Here is a 9,369-nt window from a genome sequence, read left to right as displayed (position 1 = left end):
CTCGCCCCGGCCGCGCCCCCATCCCGACCTGATCTGGCTGGCGTTGAACAGGGAGAAGCCGCTCAGGAAGATGATGAGACCCGCCACCGCGGCGGGTACCAGCATGTAGGTGTACCAGCCGAGCCAGGCGAAGTACAGGGCCACCTTCTCGCCAAAGTAGTCCCTGCGGGCACAGTTGCCCCATCAGGGCCACCCCCACCCAGGTGCCCAGCCGGCCAGCGCGTGGGGCGTGGGGCGTGCGGCACGCGGGGGCAAGGAGTGTCCAGCACCGGTGTGTCCAGCCCAGGAGCAGACACCGCTGTTTGCTGGGGGCACGGGTGTGTCTGCGGGGGCACCGGTGATTTGTTTGGGGCAGTTTCACCTGATATCATCAATCGGCTGGGTGTGGACCATGTTTCTCCACTGGGCCCATTTCTTCTTCAGGTCTTCCTCCCCCTGAGCACAAGGGACAGACAGTGAGAGGTTCCTGCCTCTGGTCCCGCCCTCAGGGCCTCTCCCAGCTGGCCCACCCCTCACCTTGTGCAGGGCGAATCTGGTCTCAAAGATCCCCCTCTTCACCAAATCCTCTAATGTGTCTGGTGGTCACAGGGAGTCGGGTCAGAGGGGAGTTGGGGTGAGGGGAGCCCTGCCCTGCTCTCCCCATGTCAACACCCCTTCTGGTGGGCCGCTGCATGGGCCACCTGCCCATCCTGTCCTTACCACCAGCTGCCGTCTTGCTGTTTAGGACAAAGTTGACAATTCGGATTCTGGAACACAAGAGCTGGTTCAGGATGACTCCGCCTGACCTGGGTGGCCCCACCCTCTGTCTGGCCAGGTCCCAGGCTCCTCTGTGTCCTGGTGGAGCCCCCAGCCTGCCTGCCTTGACCGCCTGACCAGAGCCCAGAATCTAGGACTCATCTGGGAGCCCATCCCCCACCCCTTTAAGTCCTCCTGTGACCTAGCTGCCCATGGCTCCAGGATGGGGCTCCCCTGGGGGTAGGCCCCCCCAGTGCTCAGTCCCGCACCATCCCCTCCCAGATACTGGGCCTAGACCCCCCCACCTATCACACCTCCCACTTGGAGCCCCCACACATCCAGAGCACACCCTATGCTTTTTTGTGCACAAATCCTTATACCCTGTGAGCTATTTTGCCTATGGGGAGATGGAGGCTCAGAGAGGTTGAGTAACCTGCCCAAGGCCACAGAGCTGGGAAGTGGCACAGCCAGACATCTGACTGTAGAGCCATGCTCCTCCAGAATATCTTCCTGTAAGGCATGGCCCCTCTGAGGTCCCAGGGCACTCCCCCAGCATGCTCCTCCCAGGCCCCGTCAAGGTGTCTCTACTCAACTACCATCCCCTTGCACCTCCTGGAGACCAGCCAGTTCTCCTGCATTCACAAGAGACCCCCTCTGTTGCTCACATCCATATTCCAGGAGCACCTTCTGGCTGAGCTCAGAGGGGCCTGGGCCAAGGAGAGGCAGGTGATAGAGGAGGGATGTGGGGGGGTGTGGAGCAGCGTGGAAGGCTGGAGGATCAACGGGGAGAAGGACGTGCTTGGAGAGAAGAGGCTTGCGTGCCTGGGAGGCTGGAGACAGATGTCCGCGGAGGGGCATTTGGTCTAGAGAAGGGAGGTCGGGACCTACATCCCAGGTCTTGGGGAGATGACCCCAAAGCTAGGAGGGATGGCTGGGAGGTCCTCCTGGCCTGTCCCAAATCCTGCCCACCCTTTAGGGAACATAGTCACATGTAACCTTCAGAACACTCCAAGAAGCGAGAACTGTCTTTGTCCCGTACCACAGACAGACAGGGGCACTGAGGCACAAAGCTCTGCCCCGGGACCTCTGACCTAACAACATGCCTGCAAGCCTGACTGGACCAGAAACATGCTGGGCAGTGGTCCTCCTGGCCCCAGTTCTTGGCCAGCCTCTCACCTGGTGGTGGCTGGGACGGGGGTTGGCCTGGTAGGCTGCACTCTGGCGGCAGGACCCTCAGGCTCCATGAGGAGTGTGCGGTACAGGTCAAACACCCTGCTGTCCGCCCGGATCCCAAAGAACACCTTCTCGTGGTCCTCTATCATCTGGGGGGGGGGAGGGCGCTTGGGGACCTCCACTCCACTGTGGAAGCTCCTCCTTTGTCCACAGCCACTGGCCTGTCCCTTCTGCTTCAGGCACAAGGCCACTGCCATGCCTCCAGACCCCTCCCCAGGACACACTTGTCCCCCATGACCCAAGCAGCCCTGGCCCCCGTGCTCCACACCAAGCCAGGCCCTCAGCCAGCCCACCTTGTAATGGAAGCCTTTTCTCTTGAGCTCCTCCAGGAACTGCTGCTGCTGCTGGGCCTGCCTGGTGTTTCTCTGGGTGCGGTGGTCAGCCACAAGGACATAGTCCCACTGCTCCGAGGCCTCGGTCTGGAGGAAGGAGGTGTGGGGCTGGGCTGGGGCTGGCACAGGGCACAGGCCAAGGGTGGGACCTAGTCTGGCAGGGGCCCGGGTGGGGACTCACCTCACCAGTGTTGATCTCCATCAGAGGGAAGCTGTCCCCCTCAGTCCCTGCCGGGATCTGGAAGCTATCCTCACCCTGGGGGTTAGAGGGTAAACGGAAGGATAGAGCTCATTCCTGCACAACGTCTCCTGGGCCAGGTGCTCCGGCACCGAGGGGGCAGTTCCAGGTGGGGCTCAGTGCTAGGACCACAATGAGCAGGGCGATGGGTGGGGAGGCACTGGGTGACTCCAGCAAAGGTCTGCTTAGAAATATAAGCAAAGAGCTTCTGAAATCCTTCAGAAAAGACAAGCAGCAAATAGGGGTTTCACAGAAGAGGAGCACGGAAGAGCAGGAACTGCGGTCAGGCGGCCAGAGGCATCACCTTCTGCGCTTTGGTCACAGGCATTTAATGGCCTGACAGCATCGAAGGCGGCAGATCCCCTGTCACGCACAAACTTGGGAAACAAAATTAAACACCCTAGACCACCCAGCCCGGCCCATCCAGCCCTGAGCACAAGTAAGAGGGTGCTCTCAGCAGCTTATTTCATAGAAAAATCGTGCAAACCCTCCAAGTTCCCAGCAGCACCTGGATGGATGGAGACCCCGGCCACCCACACGGTGGACGACCACGCGGCGGGAAGGGGGATGGGCTGCTGCCACACATGGGCCCCTGGGGACCAACGTGACATGGTAAGTCCAGTGAGAGTCCTGCAGGAGTAAGCGCTGCAGGCACGTCTGGGACAGACGGACGGACGGACGCTGAAATAGGGGCAGAGCCGTAAGAGGAGCGAGCTGTGTACACAGCCCTCAAGCCTCTGCCGACCATCTGTTGGCATCAGGATCGCAGCAGCATTAATGGCTATTACGCGTTCTCTCTTCCTCCCTCCAGACCCTCCCTTCCGGACTTCATGACTAATGAAGAACGTGTGGGAAGGGGAAAGAGAACCCAGCAGATGGCCCCCACGCCAGGTGATGAAGGCCGAGGTCCCAGTGATAGCATTTAGCTGTTAGGGTCCCCCCCAACCCCGCTGATAGGGTGTGATGGGGTAGTATGTGGCCCCTTCCCTAAAACATATAGTCCTGTCTCAGCCTGAGAAAACATCAGACTCAGGAGTCAGACGGCCAAGTACAAGGAGGAACAGAGGGACCGTCACAGACGGGAAGGGGCCAAGGAGACGTGCCATTAAATGCCATGCGGGACCCTGCACAGACCTGGGCGCAGGAAAAGGACACAAGTCCAGGCAGCTGTGTGGGCTCTTTGTTTGGACCTGAGCCCCAGGGGATGGGCAAGCGGGGCAGAGGGTGTAGGGACGCCTCCCACCACCTTCTTTCTCTTCAAGCATCTTTACAGATGTGCTGAAACTGCACATGTGGGGAAAGGGTGCTCAGGCTTCACCCACTCTTGACGGGTAGATAGACAGCAGGCTGCGAGGCTGACCCAGGGTGCCCCGGGCTCTGTCACGGGGCAGCTGGGCAGCTGAGGGGGTGGGGGTGCAGGAGGTGGGGGACAAGGGCAGACAGTCAGAGCAGGTCACAGCAGGGAGCTCCAGGCTGAAGTGGATCCCCTAGCCTAGAGACCGGGTTGCCAACACTGTGTGCTCTCAGGCAAGACTGCCCACCTCTTTCTGCCTGGCTGCAAGAAGCATCCTGAAGCTGGGCATGCTGTGGGCACCAGGGAGAGGGTCCCCAGCGTGCTCTCCGGCTGGCAGCTCTCCTGGGAGGCACAGGGATCCTGCAATGTCCTAGGGATAAGGGTGCGGGTGACACCCTGGGGGGCGGGTCAGTCAGAGGAACCCACCTCATGCCTACTGGGCTGGCAATTTCGGGCACTGACCACCCCCCGGCACTGGGCTCTTGCCATGGCCTTCTGCCAGCCCACCACCCCCTACCGCCCCAGGGTGACCCCAGCCCTTCTCCAGGCTTAGGAGCTCAGGGCAGCCCATGGCTGTGTCTCCAGACAACCTGCCTACCGCCAGGCCTTCACCTCTGTTGCCCCCCCCCCCCGCCGCTACCCCACATTCCGCCAAGCTCAAGACCTGCCCCCTTCAGAAAGCCTCACTGGACCGCTCCAGCCAGTCTGCCCTGGAGGGCTGCCAGGTGAAATGCAGGCTGCCCTGTCACATTTGAATTTGAGATAAACAGCAGATACTTTTCAGTATAAGTATGTCCCAATTATTTCGTGGGACACACTCATACTAAAAAGGAAATTTTTAATGTAAAATTCAATCTAACTGGGTATGTTTTTTATTTGCTTCAAACCTGCAACCCTGGTCCAACTCCCCCGTCGCACCCACGGACACCAGGAGCTCCTGCCCCAGGACGGGACCTGGGTCTGCCCCACTCTCCCTCTGTCCCAATCACAGAAGCCGGAGAAGGGCATCACATGCAACCACAGCACGTCAGGGTCTGAGGCAGGGGGTGCAGGGTCTCACGAAGGCTGGGCTACTGCAGACAGCAGCTCTGTGCCCCAAAGCCCCTGGCACTCAGGTGTGGCTTATCGTATCTAGAACTGCTGCCCCATCTTGGGCCAGAGGAGAACTCTGCTGTTGACAGGTTTGCGGCACAGGGAGAGCCCGAGGGTCCTCTGTCTCAACTGCATGGGAAGAGGGGCATTCGGGCCACCGGCATCTGGTTCTGTGACTGCCCACCACAGGGCTCAGTAAGTGTTGTGCTGGAGGAACTGGTGAGTGTGATTGATCCTGCGTCAGCAGGAAGGGCCTCACGTGTTCCTCTTTGGACCCTGGAGGAGGCTCTCCCTGTCTACCTGCCCCCGACCCGAACTGAGCTCCTCTGGCGGACACTGCAAGGAGAGACCCAACATTAGTGTGGGCCTGGCTGCAGAACAGGCAGGACAACCAGGAGTGAGAGAGGGGACCCCAGGGTGTGAAGGAATGGCACAGGGAAGCCAGACTGGGCAGAACACTGGGGTCCACGCAGGAGGGAGCCTGGGAAGAAGGGACTCTCCCAGAGGGACCCTCAAAGTTCTGGCAGTAAGGCGGAGACAGGCCCTTACTGGGTCACAGAAATGAGGTTGCTGGACCCGGTGAGCTCCTGATTCAGACAACCCCTTTCTCCACCAGAGACACTGCACAGCTTTGGGGCAGTTTCCCAGAGCCTCTTGGGAAGGGCTGACTGGACCTCCTCTAAGGGCTGGCACGTGATCCGGACAGCGGAGAGTGATGCCACCCAAGGTATCTGATGGGCACTGATCACAGATCCCAGCCACTGGACAGAGAGACCAGGGCCACGTTACATGTACACCTGGTCAATGCCAGGTCAGCCCTCAGCAATGGACAGGCAGCCACAGGAGCAGCCAGGTCAGAGTCCCCCCCGACCTAGCTCCAGTCCAGCCATCCGCCCCCCCCCCACAGCCAGACTGGGCCCAGGTTCTGAGAATCTGCTTCCCATATACTCTGGGCTCACCCCTGAGGTCACGTGCTGCACGCAAGTCCCCCTGTGGGCCATGGCTACAGCCACAGCCTCCAGGATCAGGCTGTCCATCAGTCCATCTGTCCTCCAGGGTGAGAGGCCTTCACAGATGGGGACTGGCTCATATGAAGTCATCCCCACTCCAGACAAGCAGACTGCTCCGTGTTCCCTGGACAAGGCTCTGGGGCCCCTGTGTCTCCATCCCTCAGGCCCCACCTCCAGGAAGCGGTGTGTCCCCATCAGGCTCCCAGGCCCCCAGGGCAGGGACAGGGGCTGTCCCGACATAGTTAGCCTTGGAGATCCCAGCCCTCCCTGCCCTGCGCAGACCCCAGGCAAGCTCCTGCACAGATGAGGGGTGCAGGCTGGGAGATCCCTGTTGTTCTCCCTTTAGTCCTTACAGTGTCCACGCCCTGCAGGCCATTCACCTAGGGGGCCAAAGCCCAGGGCTTAACACAGGCCAGAGTCCCAGGGGGCTCACCCACTAGTTCCAAAGGAGGGGACTTATGGAGACACTGCAGGTCCCAGGAGATGCTCGCCCCCCTACAGCACAGAACACGAAGGGTCAGAGCTGGGGGAGTCCTGCCCCTGTCCATCCCTTCCCAGTTTGGCCCCCAGGTCCCCAGTGGGGCTGAGGACACTGCTGGGCAGACGTGACTGTCACCCAGGTCCTGACCATGTGGGCTACATGGAACACACACGTGTGACATCACCCCAGCGGCAAAAGGAACACATTCAGACCTCCCCTCATTACCCGTGGCACATCTCACCTGAGGTCTCATCACACCCTCTGGCTGGGCCTCAAGAGCACCCTGCACTTTCATCATCCAAGGGGACCCCCCTGCCCCCACCAAAGTGTACAAACACAGAGAACCCACCCTTGCTCACTCAGCCCAGACGCCCTGAGCCAGTCTCCCCGCACCTGGTTCTGCCTCTTCAACTTCTGAAGCCAGCCATCTGCCCCTCCCTCCTGTCTGCCCCTCCTTGCCTCCATCCCCCCTCCATCCCTCCACCTCTTTAGCTGTCCATCTGTCTTCTGTCAGTTCATGGTTTCATGTGTCCATCTGTTCATCCATCCCCAGACCCTCACTGATGATGCAGCCTGCTCTGTGTGCAGCCCTCATGGGCAGTGCGTGGTGTAAGGAGACACAGGGGCCTGGGGAGGCATGCGCCCACTCGACAGGGGAGGTAGCCTGCAGCCTGAGGTTGGCAGGAGGCCATAAAGTTGGGGCAGCATTCCTGGGAGAGGAAAATATGTATGGACAGGCCCAGAGGGGCAGCATGCAGTCAGTGTCCAGGGACTTGGTACTCAGGACCTCCCAGAGACTCAGGACTCAGCACCTCCAAGGACTTGGTAGTTAGTACACCCAGGGACTCAGGACTCAGAATTTGCACTTGGCAGAAGCATAAAGAGCTAGAAGGGAGCTGCCAGGAGATGAGGCTGGGGGTTGGCAGAAGCCGGATCGTGGAGGGTCCTCAGGCAGCTGGGGCACTTAGTCAGCTGGGGGCCATGGGGAGCCATGGAAGGGCCTGGAGCAGGGAAGTGCACCCTCAGACCCAGCTGGGGGCTGGGGCCGCCAAGTCCTCCCTGCTGTCTGCACCTACATCTGCATACGTCCCTTTCTTTTCCTTCTTTTTTAAGATTTTATTTATTTATTTGAGAGAGAGAAGGAGAGAGCGAGCAAGAGACCACAAGCAGGGGGAGCGGCAGAGAGAGAGGGTGAAGCGGGCTCCCCGCCGAGCAGGGAGCCTGAGATCATGACCTGAGCCTAAGGCAGATGCCTAACCCCAGGCGCCCTTGCATATGTCCCTTTCAAAGCATTGATTTCCTTGCCTCAGCCAAACCAGGTGCTTCCCCTCCAGGCAGCCCTAAGTCTCTCCTTTGCCCCAGCTCAGGACTGGCATGGAAGGAAGGGGCTGACAGGGCTAAGGCTGAGGTGTGCCCATATGCTAGCCTGAGCAGCCAGGTACCAGAGCTGGCTCTGGAAGGGCTGAGGAGGCCCTGGGCAAAGGTGGAGCAAGAGGCCACCTGCTTGGCCCACACCTGGGAGGGCCCCAGGGAGGCTGAGTGGGAGGCTGGTTTCGCTCTCCACCTTGGCACGGGTCTCCTCCCTGGGCCACCCAGGCACTGGCCCCAGTCTGGATGACCTCTTCCCTGGCAGAGGGGAAAAAGGATGTCTTCCCAGGATATTTTCCTGCCCACCTCCCTGGGGCTCCATGGCCTCCTGGTCTGCCCCCCAGAATCAGAATCCATCCGCCCCCAGCCAGCCCCCAACTTGTGCCTAGGGTAGGACTTCCAGGGAGCAGAGGGCTCAGCTGGCTACCCTCGGCCTCCCCAACCCCAGGTCAGCCATCCTGGAGCCAGAGCCCCCTTTCCCTTTGCAGGGCAGAGCAGCAAGTTCTGGGGATGGACATGCTCTCCTCATCTAGGTCTCACACGGGCTCTAAGGACCTGGCCCCGGGGTCTGCAGTATCCCTGACTGGGCAGGAGGAAAGCTGCCGTCCGTCTTCCTCCACCCCCAGCCAGCCCAGGGGCTCTGTCTGGGCTCTGGCGACCCTCACCTCAGCCTGGAGGACTGCAGGGAACCCCCGCAGGTACTTTCCAAGTGAGCTGGCAGGGCTCCACAGGCACGGATCCTCCTCTGGAGGGGGGGCGTGTCCTGGCTACAGGTGTGGACCCCCGCACAGCTGGACTCACCTGCATCCTGGCCCCGGAGTCTGGCTAGGGGCTGGCATTCGTGGTGCTGGCAGGACCAGAGTACGGCAGCAAGGCCCACGGGCGAGTCCTACCTGACTTCCGCCTGGGACTCACCCCTCCCTCCTTCCTCTCTCCCGCCTCCCACCTCTTCCTCCTCCTCCTGCTCCCTGTGACCCTTCTGCAGCCACGCCCCAGGCTGGAAGGAACACCCCTCCCTGTTCCCAGGGGCCTCTGACACATTCCTGGGGACCCAGTCAGGTGGGGACCCCTCCCCACACCTGAAGGCATCGCCCTCACCTGCGGGAGGGGATCCCCTGTAAGATGGAGGGAGATTGGCATCTCCCTCCTAGGGGGAAGCACCACGGGTTGGGCACATGAGCACTCCCCAATATCCCCTGCTCCCTGCTCCCCTTCACTCTTCCAGACCCCAGGACACACTCTCCCCAGGGCCCCTCCAGAGCATCCAGCCCTTGACTCCTACCCCCCGAGTCCAGTGTTGATTCCCTTAGAGGAGAAACTGGGGCAGGGAGGATTGAGGATGAGACAGACCCCAAGAAGAAACTCCCACCCTGAGCCCCTGCTTTGTGGACCCCACCTGGGGGAGGAGAGAGCTGGCCCTGGGCTGCGTGGACCCTGTGCTCTAGCCAGCAGCTGGGGAAGGCCCTGGGCCACCAGAGCGCAGAATGCCCCCAACAGTGATGTGGGGTACCCAGGCTCTGGGAGCTGCTGTGAAGCTGAGGACCCAGGGCACATGGAAACATGGAACAGTCTGAGGGGACACCCCT

At 60.8% G+C, this 9,369-nt stretch overlaps 1 protein-coding gene across 1 annotated transcript in view; it reads right to left on the bottom strand.

Moving 5' to 3' along the window:
* Positions 1-8,796, bottom strand: part of ANO9 (anoctamin 9) — a 15,962-nt gene extending 7,166 nt beyond the window's left edge. Inside the window, exons 1-8 of the mRNA XM_040639757.1 lie at positions 8,585-8,796; positions 2,482-2,556; positions 2,262-2,387; positions 1,912-2,057; positions 700-746; positions 517-575; positions 362-435; positions 29-163 (exon numbers count right to left, since the gene is read on the bottom strand). Of these exons, the coding sequence (XP_040495691.1) occupies positions 29-163; positions 362-435; positions 517-575; positions 700-746; positions 1,912-2,057; positions 2,262-2,387; positions 2,482-2,556; positions 8,585-8,590 (668 nt within the window). The 5' untranslated portion in view covers positions 8,591-8,796. The remainder of the gene's footprint in view (positions 1-28; positions 164-361; positions 436-516; positions 576-699; positions 747-1,911; positions 2,058-2,261; positions 2,388-2,481; positions 2,557-8,584) is intronic.
* Between the last annotated feature and the right edge of the window lie 573 nt (positions 8,797-9,369).

This window comes from Ursus maritimus, unplaced genomic scaffold (assembly GCF_017311325.1).
Source record: "Ursus maritimus isolate PB19 unplaced genomic scaffold, ASM1731132v1 scaffold_23, whole genome shotgun sequence".
Lineage (NCBI taxonomy): Eukaryota > Metazoa > Chordata > Mammalia > Carnivora > Ursidae > Ursus > Ursus maritimus.
This window is presented reverse-complemented; position numbering and strand designations above follow the sequence as displayed.